The 25,048-nt window shown below is 48.8% G+C and overlaps 1 protein-coding gene across 2 annotated transcripts in view; it reads right to left on the reverse strand.

Annotated features, from left to right (window-relative positions):
- Positions 1–25,048, reverse strand: part of LOC105480296 (anoctamin 10) — a 257,728-nt gene that overhangs the window by 10,159 nt on the left and 222,521 nt on the right. For both annotated transcript variants that reach the window (XM_011738921.3, XM_011738922.3), the window contains exon 13: positions 4,469–7,153. In XM_011738921.3, coding sequence (XP_011737223.2) covers positions 7,085–7,153 — 69 coding nt within the window. In that variant the 3' untranslated portion in view covers positions 4,469–7,084. The remainder of the gene's footprint in view (positions 1–4,468; positions 7,154–25,048) is intronic.

Below are 25,048 nucleotides of genomic sequence, written 5' to 3' on the forward strand. Positions count from 1 at the left end.
CCTGGGTGACAGAGCAAGACTCTAAAAAAAAAAAAAATAATAAAAAAAATAAGGCTGGGCATGGTGGCTCACGCCTGTAATCCCAGCACTTTGGGAGGCCAAGGCGGTGGATCATGAGGTCAGGAGATCGAGACCATCCTGGCTAACATGGTGAAACCCCATCTCTACTAAAAATATAAAAAAATTAGCTGGGCAGGGTGGCAGGCACCTGTAGTCCCAGCTACTCGGGAGGCTGAGGCAAGAGAATGGTGTGAACCCGGGAGGCAGAGCTTGCAGTGAGCCGAGATCGTACCACTGCACTCCAGCCTGGGTGACAGAGCGAGACTCTGTCTCAAAAAAAAAAAAAAAAAAGTCTTGAGCAAAAGAGGCACGGTGTGTGAACCTCCTCTCAAAGGCAGACTTCAGAGTCTTAAAAGCCAGAGAATGTGGATGTTATTCTGATGGAACCCCACAGAAAGGGATGGGCAGGGCAGGCTCTTGTTTGCATTTCATTTGCAGGGGCAATGAGACTCAGAAAAGGAAAGAGTCTTGGCCAGGGATGCACTGTTAACCTGATCCTGGAGCCCACTCCTCAGGCTGCCCAGGTGGGTGGGGAGAGGTGTGAGAAGATGGCACTATCTTGACTTTGCCTTTGACCTTTTGGTAACAGAGGGCTGAGGAAAGCAATTATTAAGGCAATTGACTATAGGAGTCCACTTTATACCACACTCAAGCTGTTGCATAACACATGTATATGCATCTTGTTACCTAACACCTGAACAAGTCAAAATTCCGTGACACATCTGGTCCTAAGAGATTGTAGGCGTGTAGATGATATTAGGGGAAGCCGCTTCTTATACCTCATGATGAGGAACCATTCGGATTCAGGGGCTAAGACCTGGGCTCACAACATTTCCCAAAGAATTCCAGTGCCAGGAAGCTTCCCTGGTCTGGATGGCCATTCCCTGGGACCAGCTGTCTGAGAGGAAATTGGAACTAGGCAAGAAGTGTCTCTCAGTCCCCAAGATGCCTTCTGTCCATTAGGAATCAATGTCATTAACGTGTTTGTGCAAGAATTGCAGCAAAATCCTGGACATATTTTAGGTGGAGGCCTACCATGTCACTGGATTCAGGTTGTTATTGCGAATTCCAACCTGCATTCTTCCTTCTGCTGTGGTGCAAATGCCAGCAGCTACAGAGCCATTTATAGCTGGAGAGCAGCTCCTGCAGCAAACGGCTTACAAGGGCACCATGACCAGGCAGGGCACCCCAGTATGGTGGCAGAAGGGCGGGCAAGTCCCAGAAAGCAGTCATTTGTGCCACACTATTGCCCTCCCTGTCTTTATTGACCCCACTTGCTAGGACAAACTCTGGGTGCCAGTTTGTGGCCTTGTGTTCTGGGAAGGGGAGGTAGAGGTGACGTTGAGTTGCTCTTCAGTCTTCCTTAGGACGGAGACACCTTTGGTTTCTGTTTTCTAAGCCAGACAGTTATGTAAAGGGAGGTACATATCCACGTATCCATGTCTACCCTACTGTTGCCCTTCTGGTTAATTTTTCAGAAATATACAGTGATTTTCCTTGTACTGAGCACACTTTAATTTGATGATTTGGCCAGAAGCTCTTCACACCTCAGCTGGTTGCCCAGGCCTGGGCCCTGGGAGACTTGGGGGTGCGTTTTCCTTTCTCCCACAGAGGGTCCGCTGGCCTGGAAGCTCTGCCCCCACTTCTTGCGGTGACTGCATCTATCCACCCCCTGGGCTGTGGGACTCTCAGGTGAAAACAGGAGGTAATAATGGGTGGGTGGGAATAATACAAGTGAAGGAGCCTCATAATCCATGTGCTCTGTGCCACTGTTTTCCCCTTTCACTGAAGAAATTCACCAGCACTATAAGATCTAGCGAGGAGGCCACCTTTCTTGAGCCAAATGCAATCAGCGTGATCTGTACCACAAACTTAGGGGACAAACTTCATCAGACCTCCCTTTTCTATCATGTGAGGTCCCCACATACCAATCAGCAGGAAGCCAAGGGTTTCCTCCCTCCTGAGTGGAGACTGCTGCCATCTCTGAATTGCCCAAGAACTTCCAAGGCTTACAGAGGGTGGTGGGAGATGTCAGTCATCCAACGCCAGGTAGGGAGGAAGCTGGTCTCTTGGGTCCTGCACCTTGTTACTCCTTTCTGCCTTGGATCCTGTTCAGGCCCAGGACACTTGTGGCTCTAGATCCCTGACAGCCCCATAGAAGCACCCCAGACCTGCCCCCATGGTGACAAGTCAGCAGGGAAGGAGGCTGGCTCTGCAGGGGCCTTCAGCATCAGCTGCTCCTGGGCAGAAATCAGCAAGGCCCTTTACCCTGCTATGGTTCTCGGATTTCAGTGTGCAACAGCATCTGATGCAGGCATTGTCAAACATACAGATTCCTGGGCCAAACCATCACCATGTGGCTTCTCAGGCCTGGGTGGTGGCACTGGGCATCTGCATGGAACAAGGTCTAGACGATGCTCTCCAGGGGTCTGTGGCCACAGTCAGAGGAACGTAAGGCCCTGTTGCTGAGCCTGGCCCCAGCCAGGCTGGGTTCAGGTCTTGATTGGGGCCCTGGGCTAGCTCACGAGACCTCCTAACTTTGACTCTTAGAGGGTTGGGATGAGCGGCTCCCCACACCCTTCCATGGTGCCTACTTGACTGGGTCCCTTCCCAGGACCAGGAAAAGCATCTTCCTTCCCCTCAAGTGACTGTGGCCCCTCTTGTGGTCGGGGCAGAAGGGTGTTCCCAAGCCTGAGGACACAGCTGCCCTGGCTGTGTCCTGTTGGGCTCCTGCAGGTGCTGGAGGCTCCAGGTTCTGTCAGGTCCCTTCTCTTCTGTCAGGTCCCTTGGATGGGGCATGGAGCGCATGCGGGGAGGCCTGGAGTCTGGCAGCTTTGTAGACCCAGCTACTGGCAAGAAGTTCCCCAAGGCCCACACTGTCTGGCTGTTTATCAAGGCACTGGCCAGGCACTGTCCTTGCAGGGTCATGGGGTTCTTAAAACTTAGTAAGGACCAGTCTGGACCCTTCGGTCCTCAGTGTGTGGCCTTCGGCCTTCCTCCTTCCTGTTGCTACTTTCGTGCTGGAAGAAGGGCAGGAGCCGCAGGGTTTGAGTCTGGGAACACGGGTCTCAGGTGCTGGGCAGAGGCTGTGGGGTAGTGGGACTTGGCAGAGATGGCAAAGGACAGATGTGGGTGGACATGGGCTATGGAGAAATCACTTGAACCCTGCAAACCTCAGGGTTCCTCTATTAAATGGGGACAGCGTGAGGCAACTGTGACCCAGAGGGCACTTGACTAGCTTTGCTGCAGGACCGGTTGGCCATGAGCATTCGCTTATTTGCTAGTGAAGCTGCTAAAATAAAGATTTGTTCTCAAGTCTGAGCTTTTGAGCTGCTAATGTGGAGTACGCAGTGTGGCTGCTGTGAGGGGGAGGGGTCCACCGCCTGATCCCCCTGCCTCGAGGCTGCAGCCCTGGGATGCTCTGGGGTTTCTGTTGGCCTCTGTGTGGGGCTTTAGTGCCCTGGAGAGTGAGAGGAGCCGCCTGTGTGGAGTGGGATAGCCCTCCCCTATGGGGAGGGCATCTAGGAAATGTCATGGCACAGGGCTCAACACAGTCTGGGCTGGTTGTGTGAGAGAGAAGAGTTGGGCTGTGAAGTGAATTAGGCCTGCCGCCAAACCCCAACTGGGGGGTCAAGTCCCAGTGACAATCTGTGGGACTTGGAGACAGCTTGTATCTCACGGCTTGAGGGAGGCAGGTTAGGGATGTATCCCTGGTCACTTTTTTTTTTTGAGACGGAGTCTCGCGCTGTCGCCCAGGCTGGAGTGCAGTGGCCGGATCTCAGCTCACTGCAAGCTCCGCCTCCCAGGTTCACGCCATTCTCCTGCCTCAGCCTCCCGAGCAGCTGGGACTACAGGTGCCCGCCACCTCGCCCGGCTAGTTTTTTGTATTTTTTTTAGTAGAGACGGGGTTTCACCATGTTAGCCAGGATGGTCTCGATTTCCTGACCTCGTGATCCACCCGTCTCGGCCTCCCAAAGTGCTGGGATTACAGACTTGAGCCACCGCGCCCGGCCCCCTGGCCACTTTTGAGGTGAGGCAGGAGCGCTCAGGCAGGGCAGTCTGCGCAAATAGCCCAGGAGCCGCGGGGCGCGTAGAGCCGGTCTGAGCAACTTGCCGGGGGCGGCTCCCTGGGAACCCTTCTCCAAGGCCGCAGGCAGAACGGGCTTGAGCTTGAGAACGGGGCCTGCGCTTAACTCACTGGGGACTCCCCTGGGTGGCCAAGGTTCTTTTCCCACGCCCTGCCCCACAGCTGCTCTCCAGCTGTCGTCTTTGGAAGCTGTCCGGTGTCCGGGAGAGCTCTGGGCCTGGGGTCCAAATACCTGGGTTCAGTCTCCTGTGGTTCCCTGGCGTGGGCCTCTCTCCTCTGTACCATGAGGGGTTTGGACAGGGGTTACGAAGCCCTTCCTACCTGCCCGTCCGTCCCTCAGGGGCCGCTGCAGTCTCAGCCTCCTGACTCTTGGCTGCTCTGCCTCTGGGCACTTTTCTTGGCCAGGCGCGGGGCTGGTACCTCTGGTGTCCACGTCTGTTCACGCAAGCAGGTGCCTCCTAGCTCTTGGAAGCCATGGAGGAAGGCGGGCTGCAACCGTCGGGTGGGGGTGGGGGTAGGGGGTTTCACCCTCTGGAGTCCTCAGGGGTGTCGGGGTAACTGGGTGGTCAGAGTGGGGAAGTTCTCTTGGGCGGGGTCACTAGGAGCCCTAAGGCAGCACTGCCGGGGAGAGTGGGACCTCAAGAGGCTCTCGGGGGCGTGGTGGGGTTGGATCTGAGGCTGAGGTGAGGCCAGCGACAAGAGAACAGTGGGCGAGCCAGTGGCCAGAAGGGCTGGGGGATGAAGTGAGGTGCAGGGAGGGGGGCCCGCCGGGGTTCCAGGCGGAGACCGTGACCGCAGGGAATGGCTGTGTGAGGCCAGGGTGTGGGTGGGACGGCATCGGCCTAGATGTCTTCCTCAGTCCAACTTAGATACGAGGGAGCTACAGAATGTGGAGCAGCAGACACGCTGTTCCTCTACCCCTACTTCCAACTATGCCACTAAGTCCTGGGCACCTGCGGCCTGCTAGATGGCATCCATGACAGCCCAGGGGATAGAGAGAGGAACTTGCCACACCTCCAGCCAGCTAGAGCCTAGCAAACCGCCACAACCTCCCGCTCCTGCCAATATCCCTCTTGACACAACCCGATTGGTTCCACATCCACCCCCGCCGTGGCCTTGTGCCTGAGGTCTGGCCCCATTGGAGGGTCCCGTTCTCCCCTGTGCAGTGACTGGCTAAGGCTTAGCTCAGCGGTGTAGTTGTGCCCAATCAGACGCTGAGGAAGGGCAGATGGGCGGCTTCTGGGAAGGGCACAGTCACAGTGCTGGGAAGAGGCTGTCTGGCTCCGCGGCCCTGCAGGCGGCAAGTGATTCGGTGGCTTGACGTTCCGGGCATCCAGGACCCACTGGTTCACAACCAACTGCATTCATGCGACTGACTCCCAAAGCCAGGCTCTGGGGGATGGGGGGACACCAAGAGCTGGTGCCAAGGGCGCCATTTCAACTTTCTCCTTTCCCAGCAAACACAGACACCCAGGCTGAAACAGAGTAAAGATCCTGGGGTCTCAAGACTCAGGCCTATATTGGTGGCTGCCATTGACTGACATTTCAAAACATGAGCCTCTTCTAGAAACTGTCCATCAAACACTGAACAACCACTGAATAACAGGCCCTGGAGTGGCTCATCCCATGTAAGGGCAGGGGCAAAACTCACTGACGCGTGTCCACTCTGGAAAACAGGATGGGCTCGCAGGACCAACACAAACACCCATGAAGGGGCAGACAGGGAGAGTCGGGACCTCCAAAGACAAGTGGTGCTTGAGCTGCCTTGAGGAGGCTGCCCCATCTCTGAGGTGGGGGAGGGATCAAGGTACCTGACTCCTGAGCTGAGGGAAACAGGCCTCTGCCAACCAGGAAGCACGGCGGCCCTCCCGGCTCTTCACCTTCTCCGGGTGGGCCAGGGCATCTGCTGCTGTCCGAGTGGAGGTGCCCACGGGTCTGCAGCATCTTGGCTACAGCAGGATAGCCAGTGCTGGTGGGAAGGGCTGTATACGTGGGCAGCACATGGCATGCTTGTGCCTGCGAATGCAGGGCAGTCCATGGACACAGCTAGGGAGGTGGGCACCACCACTGGGCAAGGAGGGCCCTTTTCTCTGCAAGCCCAAGCCCAGGCAAGGGCACCAGGAGTGGCTGCTGGCCCTTGGCTTGGCACCATGGGCACACCCTGCATTTGAAAGCCCTGGTGTCCCTGTAGGCAGGCACCACCAGCAGCAGCCGTTCTCAAAAATGGCCCAGTCTTCAGCTACAAGCTTTGGTGCCTGGCCTCCAGCCAAGCCCCTCACCCTGGGCTCCTGATCTCACCGCTCCACCTTCAGTGACCTCACCCATGCTTGTTTCAGAACAGGGAAGCCCACTGCAGTCCCCATGTGGGCAACAGGAGTCAGAGAGGTTGCCTTTAACAGCTCAGTTACTATTGTTTATGTTGATAAAGGGTCTGTTAACATATTGCAAAAGAGAACCAGGAAAGAGGTCCAGCGTGGGAAGCACTGCCTTACTGTACCCCGCTCTCAACAGAGGCTCCTGTGATGAGCACAGTGGGTACACACCCCATCCCCAACCTGTCCACAGGTCCCTGGGCCATGGTGGGGCCGGGAGTGACACTGCTGTGAGGGGAACATGGAGAGCTGGTGGCTCACTCATGGTGAGAGGCTCAAGGGTGGCAGTGGCTTTGCAGCAAAGTTGGCAGCTGGAGCAGTGTGTGGGGCCTGGGAAGGAACAGACAGGGTGGGGCTGGGGGAACTGCCAGGAACTGCCAAGGATCCTGAGCTGGGCCACTGCGAAACTGAGACGGGTGCTTGTCACATGGGAGCTACTTCATTTGGCTAAGCATTGGGTCTGGGTTCAGGAGCCACGATGCTGCCCCGAGTACCCATCCCCCACCACCGTGGTGGGTGTGGCACACAGGCCTCTGCCAACAGGGCAGCTGGGCACACCGGGCTCTCAGGTTGCCTTCTCCTTCCCGCTTTCCTTTGGTTCCTCTTTCAGGTTCTCGGTCACGAGCTTCATTTGCTGTTAAGAGAAAATAGGACACCAGGTGAGCCATAGAAGCCTAAGGAGTGGCACCTAAGTAGTGGCAGAGGTCTCTGCTCTCTATGGAAGCCTGGCCAGCGCCTTTGACCCCAGGGAAGTGGTGACTCTGACGCTGCCTGCAGCTTCCAGCAAGTCCCTGGGTCTGACTCTGAGGAGATGGCAGACAGTTGGTGTGGTGGAAATGCAATGTCGCACTGTGTGAGCCCAGACCAGCAGGGATTTTAAGGACACTGAAATGAGAAGCAGCTGGCGTCTCCTCCCTGGATGGCCAGGATGAGAGGAATAGGGGGACAGGGCCTGAGAGAGGATGGGGCATAGGCTTGGGACCAAGTGCTTGCTTTGCCCCTGGGCACTGAGCGACCCTGGCAGTTTGACCTCGCTGAGCCGGAGTTTCCAAATCTGCAGTGAGTGCAAGAATGCATATTTTGCAGGGTGGCTGCAAGTATTGTTGTCCACGAAGTTCCTGGCACAGAACAGATGCCCCAAATCATCAGATGTTTCTCACCAGCCTTTTGTCCCTAGTACAGCCACAGGACTTACCCTGACCCCTCTGCCCCCATCCTCACTGGGAACAACCCATTAAGTCTCCGTGAGGGTGACATCGAGATAGAGGCGCCCTCCTGGAGGGCAGGATAGGAGACTTCCAGGGAGGTGTCAGAAGGGAGTGCCTGTGCCCACAAGCCAGGCAGCGGTGTGAGGGGCAGTTCTGCTGCTCCTACCTTCCCCTACCCCAGCCCTGAAGTTCCCAGACACTTCAGTTTTGTGGCTAGAAATCACCACTGCAGTTCTGCCCTATTTGTTGAATAAATGAATAACTATAATACTGTGGAAGTTGGCTTCAAACAGATTTTCAATAACAGTGATTCACTTATGGAAAAACAAAAGTCTTGAGTGCAAACGCGGCTGGTGCCCCCAGTACCTGGCTACTCATCTTGAGAGCCCCGAGGGCCACACAGGGCTGGAAGCAATACCGTGCTCCCTGTGGCTTTCAGTGGGAGAAGCCGCTTTCATAGGCTGTCTATCGAAATCCCTTGTCTGCTGCTTTAACTTACCCTTCTAAGGATCCTTTAGCTCTGCAGCGCCTCAGGAAGGTGCTCTCAACTCCTGACCATTCTCCTGTTTTCTGAGCCTGGCCTGTCTCCCATGGGGCAGCTCAGTGATGGCTCCTGGAAGCTGAGCCCTCTGCATTTGGCTTGGGGAGGGGACTGGCTGGCCCTTTCTTATCCATGTCGAAGCAGGGCTTAGGAGATGACTTTTGATAAGAAAGGGGGCTATGGAGAGTCAAGGTGACCAGGTTATCAGCAGTGGGGGTGACAGGGTTCTTTCTGCAGGGGCCACAGCATTTCAGCAGGCCTGGAGTAGGGGGTAGACACAGGAGTTAACACGGGCCCAGGGACATGCCCTGTCCAAATGACCCACCACTGTAAGATTTCTATAACCTTCATCCTGCCAGGGGGATAGAGATGGTTTGATTAATAGTTCACAAACCTAGAGAGGCTGAACTGCCAGGCCCTGTAAAAGTCTCCCCGGAGTTTTTTGCATCTGCTACCTCTTCCATGACTAACATTTCAGGTCTTCCCACAAGCCCATGCTGTTAACTCCAGATATAAAATATCACCATAAATAAAAACTATAATATTTCAGCCCAGGTTCACTGCAGACTCTTCTAGCTGTTATCATTTAATACTTATACGACTTTTAAAATGTCTTTTTTTTTTTTTTAAGAGGGTCTCACTCTATTGCCCAGGCTGGAGTGCAGAGGTGTGATCACACTGCAGCCTCGAACTCCTGGGCTCAAGGGATCCTCCTGCCTCAGTTTCCCAAGTAGCTGGGACGACAGGCATGAGCCACTGTGCCCAGGAAATTTAACTAAACTAAAACAGTAATGAAGACAGAACATTCCCCAGCTTGTCACAGAACCTTGCAGCCACATTTCCCTGGCATTCCACATGGGGAAGAAAATAAAAATGGGAGCATTTGAGGCTCCTTTCAAGGCAGGTGTGGCTGGAAGCCCCGTGAGGTCAGGCACAGAAGCGTCCAGCAGCTCTCTGGGAGGGGCCCTGCTCCACAGCAGCCAGGGTGGATGGGCCTTCTCCTCCGAATGACCAAACCCAATGTGACTTTTGTCTTACTTCCTGGGGCTGCTTCTGGGGTGCCCCCCACTTGTCCTTATAACTGATGTGCCCATGAGGGGCTTCTTCAGGGCCACAGCCCCTTCTCTCAGGCCCAGGGTTGGGGGCTTCACCCAAGTTCGGGGAAGGAACTCAGAACTCACTCGACTGGGCTCCTCCCACCTGCAGTGCCTGCCTTGCTCAGGGCAGCACCTAAGAGCCTGAGGATGTCCGCGAGGTCACAAGGTCATCTGCGCTGAACTGCACTGCTGGTGGCAAAGGTAGAAAGAATGGCCAGGGACCCTCCAGTCCTCCCTTGCCTCAGGCCAGGCAGGAGCCATTTGCAGAATTCTGCTCTTTCCTTCACCTGCCCTGGAGCAAGGCTTCTTTTAAAGCCATGAATGATCAAGTCTCACTGGAGTTCTGTGATCCCCAAGTTGGGCCATGGCCATGGGATGACTCAAGGCGAACTTGGCAGCCAGGAGAGCAGGAGGGGACAGGAAGGCTGTGCTCTCAGGGCCTCTACAGGGCAGTGGCAGACCAGGTGATTTCCTTCCAAGGGCACTGTCCCTCCCACGGCCATGGTATGGAGGGGGGCTCAACTCAACTCCCTGGGTTGCCCGTGCCCACAATCTCCAGCTGGGAGACCCTAAGCCAATGGCAGAACCAGAAATTAAAACCTGCAGCTAAAGTCCAAAGAAAAACCCAAGTGATTTGGAGGAAATGAGCTGCAACAGCCTGCTTTGCTGAGACAAGTTAAGTTGTCATGAAGTCAGTGGCTGACACCCACACCTTTTCTGTGTAAATGGGGCAGGCCTCTACCTCCCTTGGCTGCAAATGGAGTCAGAGCCACAGATACTCATTACTGGCTGACTGGCCCCAAGATAGCTTCTCTTAGGTAAACTAATTGCTATCTACCACTCCTGAGTCTGTAACCCTCAGTATGGGCTCATGCGACTTACAACAAGAATATCTCATTTGTCTTCCCTGTAGTGACTGTGATGCAAACCTGCCCTCCTGGTGAAGAGGAGGCTGAGCCCTAATCACAGTCCTGGTCCAAGAGCACTTCCCACACCCTCCCCGATGGGGAAGTGGGAGCACTGGCAGAAGCGACGTCAGGATCACAACATTTATGATTAGGAAGGAAACTTGAAGAACAGTCAGTCTCATGGCCACTTAAGAATCCTGAGACCTGGTTAAATGCAGGCCCTACAGTGGGCCCCAGACTCGAATTTTTAACGAGCCCTTGAGTTTTTCCACTGGCTATCCCAGGCTTGCAAATCTCTGATTTGTTGTCGGTCACCTTTCACAAATAAGCAAGCTTGGGCCACAAGGGGTGAAACAGGTTTCTCCCAGGCCATACTGCAGGCGCTGGCTGAGTGGGCTGGGACAGTGCCTAGGCACCAGGCTGCCTCTGGCAGCTCAGCTCTTTGGCTTCTTCTCCTTAACAAACCTGGCTGGAGGGTGGGTGGGGTGGGAGTGAGCAACATTATCCCCTTAAAAAAACCTGGCTTCTTTGGGGATCCTTAAATTAAAACCTTCATAAAAATATAAGCAAGATAATAGAGCTGACAACTTCTCCAAAAAAGTATCAAAATGGAGAGAGAATGGAATTTTCCCCTAACTTGTGACTCATTAAAACACCCATGCTCCAAATTATTCTTTAAAAAGCAGTAGTTTTTTGCATCATGATTACTAATGATTATAATAGGAACCCAATCATTAAGTGTGTTGGCCAAATGCACAGCTTGACCTGAGGAAGACTGTGTGACTGGATCCCCTTTTCTCTTTGGAGAAGTACAGAAAACTTTCTGAGAACTGCAACGCTTCCCACAGACCTGGAATGGCCACGGTGGACTCCATAGACTTGTGATAACCACGGTGGACACCATGAACCTGAAATGACCCCTTCTCCCTCCCAGCCTTGTAGCAGAGACTCCCTCTGGCTGAGCCCACAATAAACTTTAGGATCCTTCTATTCATAGCATTCAGGGAATCACTACCATTTGATTACATCTCCTGCTCAATTTGAAATCTACTAGCAACTACTCCATTACCCCTTCTCACCCCTGTCCCCCTCCCAAACCACGACCTACAGAAGGAATCTGTCTGGGGAGCCCTTGACTGAAGGATAGAAAATCCCATGTGTCACCAGTTACTGTTCACCAGTGGCCTCACCGTTCATGTCCTCTGAGTGCAGGGTGCAGTGGCTGGGATGGAGCCAGGCTGGTGGCCACATAGGGTGTCTGGGAATGGAGTTCTCAGGCCAGTTCAGCCCAGCAGCAGCACCTGGCTCCCCCGAGCCACCCTAGCCTTAGGTGTGCAGGCCTGAGAACAGAGCATCATGATTACTCATTCCTACTCCCCCACCCAGAATCTGATTTAATGCACCTAAGTGTGGCCTGGGCACAGGGACTTTTCAAAGCTTCCCAAGTGATTCTAACATGCAGGTGAGGCGGAGAGCCACTGCCTGAAACGAAGCCACCCTCCAAGTCTCCCTGAGAAGGGAATGGCAGGGAAGAAGGGAGGATCAACTTCGAGCCTCCTGCACTCAGGCTGTGCACACACCCCTTATTCATGCCTTGCAACCACAAGCACAGGCTTCTCTACAGGTGTCACTGACATGGCCCTGGGGACTCAAAAGGCTACACAGCTTATTGAGGACATACAACTAGAGTCAGGGCAAAAATCAAGCCTGACAATTCAGACAAAAAAGGAGAGTGGGGCTTCTGAAGCACCTATTTTCACAAAGACTTTATTCGTTATCTCTATTGGAAAGTTTACTTCAAACAGTGTTCTGAAAATATCATCATACAATGATTAAAAAGTCCAAGGCTGTCTGGGCTTGGTGATGCCATAAGGCTCTAACCAGCCACGACAGCAGTGAGTAGAGGGGCAAGAAGGTGCCCGCAGCAGCCCACCAGGCAGTCCTGGAGGGAGTTACGCCCACCTCTCCCTCTGACTGTTGCTTCGTTTTAATACTTGACAAAATGTAAAAATGTAAGACTTGCGGGCAACCACAAGTGCCAGTGCTCCAGCTCCCACCTCCCACCCCAGGCAGTCTTTCTCCCAGTTGTCCCCATATCAGGAAGCAGTGCCACCACCAGCCAGCATCTCAGACCGTGGAACTTTGGCCATCTCTGCGGATGCCTGCTCCCCCGGTCCAGCCCCTCTACCTGTCACACACCCACTGCTCCTGCCTCCCTCCTCAAGGCTGTGCCCCTGCCTGCACTGAGACTGCACCCCAGACCGTCCCATTCTTGTCCCAAGGCAGCCCAAGCAGGGTTTTAAATGGAGGGCTGTATATGCCACTCCAAGGTCCCCACCACGCTGGGGACTGCAGTTCATCCCTTCTTGTCTCTCATCCTCATACCCTGCTGCCCTGCACTCCAGCCTTGGTTCTGCTCCAGCCACCAGCTCCCTCCACCCAGGCTTGCCTGCCCTGCCTGAGCTTTGCTGGCAACTCCTTTCTGCCACTCAGTCCTCAGCCTGTCTCTTCCTCATCCCTCTATTTCCTCCTCCCCTGTCACCATCCCATCCCTCTATTTCCATTCCTGCACTCCTCTCATTACCATCTGGTTTATTCATTGTTTATTTGCAGATTTTTTTTCTGTCTTAAATGTTGTATCCTTCCTGGTATGTGGTATCCAGAGAGCAGGGCCATGACTAGACCTCTCCTATGACAGTGCCTGGCACTGAGTTGATGCTCCATGAAAACTGGAAGAGGGACCAGCTTGCAGCCTGCAGTAGCAGCCAGAGAAATTCCAATTTAGCCAGTAACCTCAGTGTAATTCCGATGAACTTGTAAAGCCTCTTTTTTCATGTGTATGAAAGAGAAAAGCCTCTTTTCTCACGTAACACATACTCAAGTTCTTGAAGTCAGCATCACGCTATGGCCCACGAGCTGGCCAGTCCCATATATGGGATCACAGAAAACACACCAGTGGCATGGGCTCTATGTCAGAAGCACCGGGTTTCAGGGTTCCCAACAGCTACCTGCCCTGGTAACAGTACAGATTACTGGGTCCCAGCCTAAGGTTTTGTCTCAGAAGCTGGGTGAGGGGTGGGTGGCAGAAATCATGGCTAGCAAGCTCAAGCTGGGTGAGGGTCAGGGGTGGGGTGGTGGGGAAGTGTGACAGAAATCATGGTTAGCAAGCTCAGATGTGGCTCTGGTGAAGGGGAAGGTGGTCTGCAGTTACAGCTGTGTGGGAGAAGGACGGTGCCAAATTATCAGCTTGGTCCCAGCTAGAAACAAAGACTCCTCCAAGAAAATCAAATCCCCACTCCAGAAAGGCTCTCACTCAAGCAACAGGAGACGTATGAGGGAGTCTATGACACAGTCCGTTAACTGCATGAGCTGACCGTGGGGTGGGTGGATGTCAGTTCAAAAAGGGGAAACAAAGGTGTAATGTCTGTTTCTCAAATGATCTTTTGAGCCCTGTTTTCTCTGCACATCTGGGTTTCAGAGCAAAATTTCCCAAAACAGAAGTTAAAGGACTTTGAAAGGAGATATTTTGAGACTGCAAATTACTTCCCATGGAGAGTGAGGAGCCCACAGAAGCCAGAGGTTGGCTTTCCAGCCATCCCCAGGCACACACTTATTCTGACGCTTCCGGAGCAGGGAGCTAGTCATGTCTGATTAACTACAGCCACCTCCCAAATCTGGGCTGTTGGACTCCTCACACACCTGCCAATGCTACAGGTCATGAGGTTCCACAGGTGGCCAGAAAGAGCTGGATGCTATCACAAAATGACCAAGCAAAACGGACCAACCTCCCTGGGTCTAGGGAATGTCGTCAGGGGCAGCGAGCCCTCACCAGGGCTGCTCATCCCCTCTGTCCTTTCATGTTCTATCAGTGGGCACTGGTATTTTCTCCAAGTTATGAATACCCCAAATATACATGAAATCACCTAGTAACTAATCCAACAGACCTTTCTGCATAACCCCCAGGCTGCAGCACGGAGTGGACGCACCCATCTAGATGGTTCCTGCAGGCTGTAGGGCTCAGGCCTGTGGGTCTGGGTATCAGTCCTATGCTTCCTAGGGTTCTCTGTGCCAGGTTCATGCCAATCTTGGCTACTTTTCTCCCCATTTCCTGCATTTCTAATCGCTCTTGTACAGCAACACCTCTTTTTTACCTCCTTTGTTGATATGACTTTTAATGTCTGCTATATTACCTGTGTATAATTTAAATTTATAGTGACCAACACTTACATCACATTGCATGCCAGGCACTGTTCTAAACGCTGTGCACATTTGATTTACTCCTCATAACCACCCTATGAGAGACATACCATTATCATTTTAAAGAAAAAACAGAGGCACAGAAAGGTTGAGAAACTTGCACCAGGTTATACAGCAGGTTTTAGCCCAGGCCGTCTGGCTCCAGAGCTGGCTCCTAACCTGCAGGCTGCCCTGCCCCTGCCCTGATGTCGGATCTAGATGTTTCATTTCTGTACTATAATAATATCACCCAACTGTCCACCGGAGTCACCTGTGCTTTGAGATTCAGATTCAACTGGATCACACTTCCAATCCACGAGGTCTTGCAAGTATCTCTGAATTACTGGTGTGAATCCAATTTTGTCTTGTCACACCTGGCTCAGATTTCCTGCTTCTGCTAAATCTCTGAAACCATGGCAGCCTGGCTCCAGATACACTAGGTTAACCTTATCTTGATCTATATGCACACATTTTAGCAAGATATTAAAGAGTGTTTAAAACTTTAAGAATCAGCTGGGCATGGTGGCTCACGCCTATAATCCTAGCACTTTGGGAGGCCGAGGTGGGCAGATGACTTGAAGTCAGGAGTTCAAGACCAGCCTAGCCAACATAGTGAAACCCCGTCTCTACTAAAAATACAAAAATTAGCCGGGCGTGGTGGAAGGTACCTGTAATCCCAGCTACTTGGGAGGCTGAGGCAGGAGAATCACATGAACCTGGGAGGCAGAGGTTGCAGTGAGCCGAGATTGCACCACTGCACTCCAGCCTGGGTGACATAGTGAAACTCTGTCTCAAAAAACAAACAAAAAAAACTTCAAGAATCATTTTTTTGGGTGGGTGCAGTGGCTCATGCTGGTGATCCCAGCACTTTGGGAGGCCAAGGCAGGTGGATTACCTGATGTCACGAGTTTGAGACCAGCCTGGCCAACATGGTGAAACCCTGTCTCTACTAAAAATACAAAAAAAAAAAAAAAACCAAAAACAAAAAACCGCCGGGTGTGGTGGTGGGTGCCCGTAATCCCAGCTACTCGGGAGGCTAGTGCAGCAGAATCACTTGAACCCAAGAGGTAGAGGTGGCAGTGAGCCAAGAACGCACCATTACTTTCCAGCTTGGGTGACAAGAGTGAAACTCCATCTCACAAAAAAAGAATCAATTTTTTAAAAATATCCAGAAGTCCTTGATGATTTTTTTTTAAAGAAAGGCTTCCAACGGGAACAAGAACATGAAAATGTGGAAACCACAGTGAGACAGTTGGCAAAATCACAAATGCTCAAGCAGCTGAAACTTGGATGCAAAGGCACTTCCTTTAAACAAAAATGATTTAGACCAGGTCTCCTATTCTCCTAGTTAAAAGAGGCAGGTGAATTCTTGAAATCACAACTTCCTCAGAATCTTCAGGCAGGACTCCCTGGACTCCAGAGCCAGAGAGAGCAACAGGACAGTTTATTCCCCTCTTGCCCATGGCAAGCCACAGGAGCCTGGGGGAGAAGGGTGTCTTCCTAGAACAGAAGCTCCTTGAGGGATGGATTTAATGCCGTATAATATTTTTTGTTTGTTTATTTTTGTTTTTACAACTTTGTCACATTCAATATTTTTAATAAATAAAAAACAGGCATGTGCTTTAAATATTATCCAACTTATTACCAACTGCACCCCATTAAAACGTGTGACCTGGAGGAAAGAGAATGGAAGGAGTCCCTTGGTGGTTCAGTGCTGTGTGTGCCCCAGATGTGTTCTGATGGCCTCTTGTCACCATCTGGCTGGGATAGAGAGCTGCTGAAGAGCACCGCCAACAAAGAGCATGGCAGAACTAGAAACCTCAATCTGCAAGGGACTGCAGTTTACTAAACACATAAAAGGGAGCAGAAACATTAATAAATTATTCAGGAACGAGAAAGGTTAAAATAAGCCATGTCTCCTCCACTGGATGAAGAGAAAAAGCTGGCAACAGATGTTGCTTAAAAGGCTGAATTGAATGGACAGTTTTTTGAAATATCCTGATATAAGCATGGAGAACAGTGGGCTGGGGGTGTACTGCGGACATCGACCAAGGGTACTAGAGAAGTGGCCTGAGGCTGAGATGGGGGCAGTATTTTTTTTTTTTTTTTTTTTTTGAGATGGAGTCTCGGTCTGTCGCCCAGGCTGGAGTGCAGTGGCTCGATCTCTCCTCCCTGCAAGCTCCGCCTCCCAGGTTCACGCCATTCTCCTGCCTCAGCCTCCCGAGTAGCTGGGACTACAGGCGCCCGCCACCTCACCTGGCTAATTTTTTTGTATTTTTTAGTAGAGACAGGGTTTCACTGTGTTAGCAGGATGGTTTCGATCTCCTGACCTCGTGATCCGCCTGTCTCGGCCTCCCAAAGTGCTGGGATTACAGGCTTGAGCCACTGCGCCCGGCTGGGGGGCAGTATTTTGACACTTGTGAAGTAGAGGTATAATTGTAAATAAAAAGAATCAAAGTCCCTAACATCAAAAGCAACCTATGACTAATCTTAAGGAAATAATATAATTATTTACAAAAGCTACAATTACTTCTGGAATGACCATTAACTATGTGTATTATGGCAACATAGGTAAGAGGGCAACAAAGAGTGAGGAAGACATGGGAGTGATGTTCCCAGATGGGAGGACCAAAAAGACAATGAAGGTGACACCAATTCTGAGAAAGGGGGAAATTTTCAAATTTTTTAGTATTCAAATAGTAATGTAAAAATAACATGTAACCAGTTTGCCTCCAAATCATAGGGCAAAGAATGAAGTTTCTTTTTAAAATAACTTTGGCATGGCTTCTTTCTAGTTTCACTGTAACTAGATCTACAGCTGTGATGTTATTTTGCAAACAGAAATGCAAAGGGGAGATCTTCCACCCAGGTTCTGCTGTAAGACGGCGGTGAGCTGTTTCAGAAGCCAGCGAGATCTACAATCTTCTTGCGTATTATCCTCGGCCCCATGACACTGACACATTCAGTGATGTTACTAGGACATTGTCCCAATTGTTCAGGTCATCTAGATGACCAAGAGCATCTGGTCTGGAGGAGACATTTCCTGGACAAGACTTACATAGCATCACTTCTTTTTTAAAACAATATTTAAATTACTTTTTTTTGAGACAGGGTTTCACTCTGTCACCCAGGCTGGAGTGGAGTGCGGTGGCACAATCACAGTTCACTGCAGCCTGGACCTCCCAGACTCAGGTGATCCTCCCACCTCAGCCTCCTGAGTAGCTGGGAGGCTGGAGTGTGCCACCACACCCAGCTCATTTTTTGTATATTTTGTAGAGATGGGTTTTCACCATGTTGCCCAGGCTTGTCTTAAACTCCTGGTTCAAGTGATCTGTCTGCCTTGGCCTCCCAAAGCACTGGGATTACAGGTGTGAGCCCCCGCACAAGGCCCACAGCATCACTTTTTCAGGAAGGTGCTCCCTCCTCCTTGCCTGGGAGGAAGGGTGCCGAGTCCTTCAGGAATAACTACTTTCCTGTCTGGAAGCCTTGGAGCCAAGGAGGGCGGCAGCATTGCTCTTTCACAAGCCAGAGAGTCCCCTATGTTGCCACACAGGTCACCTGGGGCCCTTGAGAGATGAGACCCAGAGAGGTTTGTGACCATCCAAGGCCAAGATGACCATCTAGCCAGCCCCCATCTTTGATCTGCAGGCTCCATGTTGATAGCTAGAGAGCCAGGGCTCAGGTTCAGGCCGGGAGAGGAGGCGTGGCCAGGCCAGCGGACACCAAGCACAAGTGGCTGCTCCAAAGAAACCCTCCGCAGGTTCCTTCAGTGAAAGCCATGGCTAGGTGACATTTACAGATCCAGGAACTGAAACCTTGACAGTTTGGTTAGATCAAGGCATGACACAGAAGTTTAAAAGCCCAAAGAATAGAAATAAGCACTCTCAAAATCAAAGAGTCTCTAAAAGGACCCTGAGCTGGGTGGCATAGTGGTGGCGGTGGCCATCTAAGATGCCTTGGTGGTCAGAGGTAATCCAGTGTCCAGCCTCCCACTGGAGTCCCGACTCATGGACTATGAGGGGACACAATTTCACTGTGGCATGAGAAAGAAACTCAGTTTAGAAAGTTAAAGGATGAGGTAAGAGCCCACTAAATGAAATGTAGGAGACAGTCCACTGCCCACATCAGTTTCAACACAACTTAGTAAATGTTACTGTTAACTATAAAGGGAGAACAACTTTAATCTAAGAAAACACTGCCAGTGGCCACAAGGAAAGTGAAAGTGGGATGAGTAGGAGCAGCTGCCAAAGGGTGAGCTCCTTCTCTGCCCAGAGAAGCTCTGCACCCACTTTCTGCACACCTGGGAAGGTAAAGGAGGCACCCAGGCATCAAAGGACCCCTGGTGGTGGCAGAGGGGATTGGTTCCATTCTTCAGAAACACCAAGTCCATCACCAAGGTGAAAACAGATCCTTATGAAATGCAGCCACAACTGCAGGCCACAGAGAAAGTATAAATGTTTCCCATCAGCTTTATAATCTTTCCCAGGGCAGTTTTCCCCACATCTGAACACTGTATAGCCCTTTGATAAATGCAAATATCTATATCCTCTATAATGTCATTTAAAATTTCAATATTACTACTATGAATAAAACAAAACTGATAATTACAACATTATGATTTTTTAAATTCTATATCCCCTCACTGCACAAAAGATTACCATGTACCCTTCCCCCAAGAGCAGGGCCCTGTTGCTGGTCAGTTGAGAAGGGCTACCCCTGGGTGCTGATGGCTGTGAGTCGTCAGAATTGCAGGCACTAGGCACCCCTTCTATAGAACCTGGGTGAAGCTAGAGCCATGGATGGTTGACTTGACTATGCTTGATTTTTGTGTAGGAACAACACAGTAAGTGTTAGGCAGGGATTCTAGCTTTATTCACTTGACATCATTTTCCCTCAGAAAAGTTAATTTTTACTCATTCCCACCTATAAACCTCAGCAAGCAGGATTAATTACTGCTTCTCCCCAACACCTTTCATTTCACTTTAATTTTCCATTACCTATAGCCCTTCCTGAGTAGCAGTCCCTGTAACCAATACTGATCACTAAATACAGGTTGATGAAAATGTCACTGAACACTCCTCACTGCTATGCTACAGGATCTTGAGCACACACGGCAGCCAGTCAATATTTTCGCAAATCTAGAACTCAAGTGACACAATGCTGTCCCAGTTGGTGACAAAAGGCCATCAAAACACATCCGGGGCACACACAGCATGAACCACCAAGGGACTGTCTTTCCATTCTTTTTCCTCCAGGTTACACATTTTAATGGGGTACAGTTAATAATAAACTGGATAATATTTAAAGCATATGCCTTTTTTTATTAAAAATATTGAATGTGCTTTTGCAATTGGAGAACTTAGAAGCAGTGAGGAGTGAGCCCTGAACTTGAAAATGGCGAATAGAAGGAAGGACTAACCTGCAGCTTCCACTCGGGCAAACAGAGCAGCGCGTGGAGACCCACATCATGAACTTTTGCTCCAAGAACTACTGTAGGAACATACCAGGAAAGCCAAGAGAATCCACAGACCCTTTGAAGGAGGTGGACTGCTGCCGCAGGCTCTGTGGGACAGCCAGGAACTAAGTCGGCTTGCTTTCTCGGCTGGGAGGCATGTAGCCTGGGGAAAGTTCTCAGCCCCGGAAATAAACTCAGCGCTGTTGTGGGGGCATGGTGGGAGGGAGACTGGCCTTTTGGACTGTGGGCTGCATGGGAGCTGGGTAAGGCCTGTGGCTGCTGGCTTTCCCCAACTTTCCTGATGACCTGTGTAATACAGCAGAGGCAAGGTTGTTTAACACCCCTAAAAGATCACACTAGCTCACCAGCAATGGATCCAAACCAAGATCAAATCTCTGAACTGCTAGAAAAAGAATTCAGAAGGTTGACTATTAAGACGTCCAACTTAAAGACATTTAAAAAAAAATGATGCAGGATATGAATGGAAAAATCTCCAGTGAAATAGATAGCATAAATAAAAAACCATCACAACTTCTGGAAATTACGGACGCACTTAGAGAATTGCAAAATGCACTAGAAGTCTCAGCAACAGAATTGAACCAACAGAAGAAAGAATTTCAGAGCTCAAAGACAAGGCTTTCAAATTAACCCCATCTGACAAGGACAAAGAAAAAGAATAAAAATAAATAAATAAATAACAAAGCCTCCAAGAAGTCTGGGATTATGTTAAACGACCAAACCTAAGAATAATTGGTGTTCTCAAGGGAGAAGAGAAATCTAAAAGTTTGGAAAATATATTTGAGGGAATAATTGAGGAAAACTTCTCCAAAATTGATAGAAATCTAACATCCAAATACAAGAACCTCAAAGAACACCTGGGAAATACATCACAATAAGATTATCACTTAGGGACGTAGTCATCAGGTTAGGTAAGGTCAAGATGAAGGAAAGAATCTTAAGAGCTGTGAGGCAAATGCATCAGGTAACCTATAAAGGAACCTATCAGATTAACAGCAGATTTCTCATCAGAAATTCTACAAGCTAGAAGGGATTGGGGTCCTATCTTTAGCCTCCTTAAACAAAACAATTAGCCAAGAATTTCGTTTCTACCGAAACTAAGCTTCATAAATGAAGGAAAGATAGTCTTTTTCAGATAAACAAAAGCTGAGAGAATTCGCCACTACCAAGCCAACACTACAAAAACTGCTAAAAGGAGCTCTAAATCTTGAAACAAATCCTCAAAATACACCAAAATAGAACCTCCTTAAAGTATAAATCTCACAGGACCTAAAAAACACCACCACAATGAAAAAAACAAGGCATTCAGGCAACAAATAGCAAGATGAATAGAAGAGTACCTCACATCTCAATACTAACTGCATTAATCCGTTCTCATGCTGCTCTGAAGAAGTGCCCAAGACTGGATAATTTACAAAGGAAAGAAGTTTAATTAACTCACATTTCTCCATGGCTGGGGAGGCCTTAGGAAACATACAATCATGGGGGAAGGGGAAGCAAACACGTCCTTCTTCACATGGTGGCAGGAGAGAGAAGTGCCGAGCAAAGGGGAACAAGCCCCTTATAAAACCATCAGATCTCATGAGAACTCACCTGCCACCATAAGAACAACAGCATGAGGGTAACCGCCCCCATGATAAAAACAGCTCCCACTGGGCCCTCCCATGACACATGGGGATTATGGAAACTACAATTCAAGATGAGATCTGGGCCAGGACACAGTCAACCCATGTCACTAATGTTGAATGTAAATGGCTAAATATTTCACTTAAAAGATACAGAATGGCAAAAGGGATAAGAATTCACCAACCAAGTATCTGCTGCCTTCAGGAGACTCACCTGACAAATAAGGACTCAAAGGACTCACATAAACTTAAGGTAAAGGGGTGGACAAAGATATTCAATGAAAATAGATACCGAAAGCAAGCAGGAGTAGCTAGTCTTATATCAGACAAAACAAACTTTAAAACAACAGCAGTTAAAAAGAACAAACAGGGACATGATATAATGATAAAAGAAATAGTCCAACCAGAAAAATCACCATCTTAAATATATATGTACCTGACACTAGATCTCCCAAATTCATAAAACAATTACTCCTAGACCTAAGAAATGAAATAGACAGCAACAAAGTAATAGTGGCGGACTTCAGTACTCCACTGACAGCACTAGACAGGTCATTAAGACAGGAAGTCAACAAAGAAACAATGGACTTAAACTATACCCTAGAACAAATAGACTTAACGGATATTTATGGAACTTTCTATTCAACAACCGCAGAATATACATTCTACTCATGAGTACATGGAACATTCTCCAAGATAGACCATACAATGGGCCACAGAACAAGTCTCAACAAATTTAAGAAAATTGAAATTATGGCAAGTACTATCTCAGACCACAGTGGAATAAAACTGGAAATCAACTCCAAAAGAAACCCTTGAAACCATGCAAATACATGGAAATTAAATAGCCTACTCCTGAATGATCATTGGGTTAACAATGAAATCAAGATGGAAATTAAACAATTCTTTGAACTGAATAATAGTGACGCCACCTATCAAAACCTCTGGGATACAGCAAAGGCAGTGCAGATACAGCAAAGGTGGTGCTAAGAAGAAAGTTCACAGCACAAAATGCCTATGTCAAAAAGTCTGAAGGAGCACAAAAAGACAATCTAAGGTCACATCTCAAGAAGCTACACAAACAAGAATAAACCAAACCAAAACCCAACAGAAGAAACGAAATAACCAAGATCAGAGCAGAACTAAATGAAACAAACAAACAAATAAAAATACAAGAGATAAATGAAACAAAAAGCTGGTTCTTTGAAAAGATAGACTAATAGTGAGATTAAGAAAAGAGAAGATCCAAATAAGCTTAATTAGAAATGAAACGGGAGATATTACAAACGATACCACAGAAATACAAAAGATCATTCAGGCTACTATGAACACCTTTATGTGCATAAACTAGGAAACCTAGAGGAGACAGATAAATTCCTGGAAATATACAACCCTCCTAGTTTAAACGAGGGAGAAATAGAAACTCTGAACAGATCAATAAGAAGCAGTGAGATTGAAATGGTAATTAAAAAGTTACCAACAAAAAAATAATCCAGGACCAGATGGATTCACAGCTGAATTCTATCAGACATTCAAAGAATTGGTAACAATCCTATTGACATTATTCCAAAAGATAGAGAAGGAGGGAATCCTCCCTAAATCATTCTATGAAGCCAGTATCACCCTAATACCAAAACCAGGAAAGGACATAAAAAAAGAAAACTACAGACCAATATCCTTGAGCACAGATGCAAAAATTGTCAACAAAATAGTAGCTAACAGAATACAACAGCATATCAAAAAGATAATCCATGGCTGGGCGCAGTGGCTCATGCCTGTAATCCCAGCACTTTGAGAGGCCGAGGCGGGTGGATCACGAGGTCAGAAGATCAAGACTATCCTGGGTAACACAGTGAAACCCTGTCTCTACTAAAAATACAAAAAAATTAGCTGGGCGTGGTGGTGGGCACCTGTAGTCCCAGCTACTTGGGAGGCTGAGACAGAAGAATGGCGTGAACATGGGAGGCAGAACTTGCAGTGAGCCGAGATCGCACCACTGCACTCAAGCCTGGGCTACAGAGCGAGACTCCATCCCCCTGCCCCCCCAAAAAAAAGATAATCCACCATGATCAAGTGGGTTCCATACCAGGGATGCAGGGATGGTTTAACATCTGCAAGTCAATAAATGTGATATATCACATAAATCAAATAAAAAACAAAAATCCCTGGTTTCATACCTGGGATGCAGGGATGATTTAACATCCGCAAGTCAATAAATGTGATACACCACATAAACAGAATTAAAAACAAAAATCAAATGATCATCTCAATAGATGCAGAAGAAGCATTTGACAAAATCCAGCATCGCTTTATGATTAAAACCCTCAGCAAAATCAACATAGAAGGGACATACCCTAAGGTAATAAAAGCCATCCATGACAAACCACAGTCAACATTTTACTGAACAGGGAAAAAAGCTGAAGGCATTCCCCCTGGAACAAGACAAGGAGGCCCACTTTCACTATTTCTATTCAACATAGTACTGGAAGTCCTAGCCAGAGCAATCAGACAAGAGAAAGAAACAAAGGGCATCCAAATCGGTAAACAGGAAATCAAACTGCTGCTGTTTGCTGATGACATGATCATATACCTAAAAAACCCTAAAGACTCATCCAAAAAGTTCCTAGAACTGGTACATGAATTCAGAAAAGTTTCCAGATAAAAAATTAATGTACACAAATCAGTAGCCCTGCTATATACCAACAGCGACCAAGCTGAGAACCAAATAAAGAAAAGCTTTTAAAATAGCTTCAAAAAAAAAAAGTATAATATTTAGGAATATACCTAACCAAGGAGGTGAAAGACCTCTACAAGGAAAACTACAAAACACTGCTGAAATAAATCACAGATGACACAAACAAATGGAAACACATCCTGTGTTCATGTATGGGTAGAATCAATATTGTGAAAATGACCATACCACCAAAAGCAATCTACAAATTCAGTGCAGTTCCCATCAAATACTACCATCATTCTTTACAGAACTACAAAAAAAAAAAAAAAAAATCCTAAAATTCATATGGAACCAAAAAAGAGCCTGCATAGCCAAAGCAAGACTAAGCAAAAAGAACAAATCTTGAGGCATACATTACCCGACTGCAAACTATATGATAAGGCCACAGTCACCAAAACAGCATGGTACTGGCATTAAAAAAAGCATATAGACCAATCAAATAGAATAGGGAACCCAGAAATAAAGCCAAATACTTACAGTGAACTGATTTTCGACAAAGCAAACAAAAACATAAAGCGGGAAAGGACACCTTATTCAACAAATGGTGGTGGGATAATTGGCTAGCCACATGTAGAAGAATGAGACTGGATCCTCATCTCTCACTTTATACAAAAATCAACTCAAGATTAATCAAATACTTAAATCTAAGACCTGAAACCATAAAGATTCTAGAAGATAACATCAGAAAAACCCTTCTAGACACTGGC

Source organism: Macaca nemestrina, chromosome 2, assembly GCF_043159975.1.
Source record: "Macaca nemestrina isolate mMacNem1 chromosome 2, mMacNem.hap1, whole genome shotgun sequence".
NCBI classification, from domain to species: Eukaryota; Metazoa; Chordata; class Mammalia; order Primates; family Cercopithecidae; genus Macaca; species Macaca nemestrina.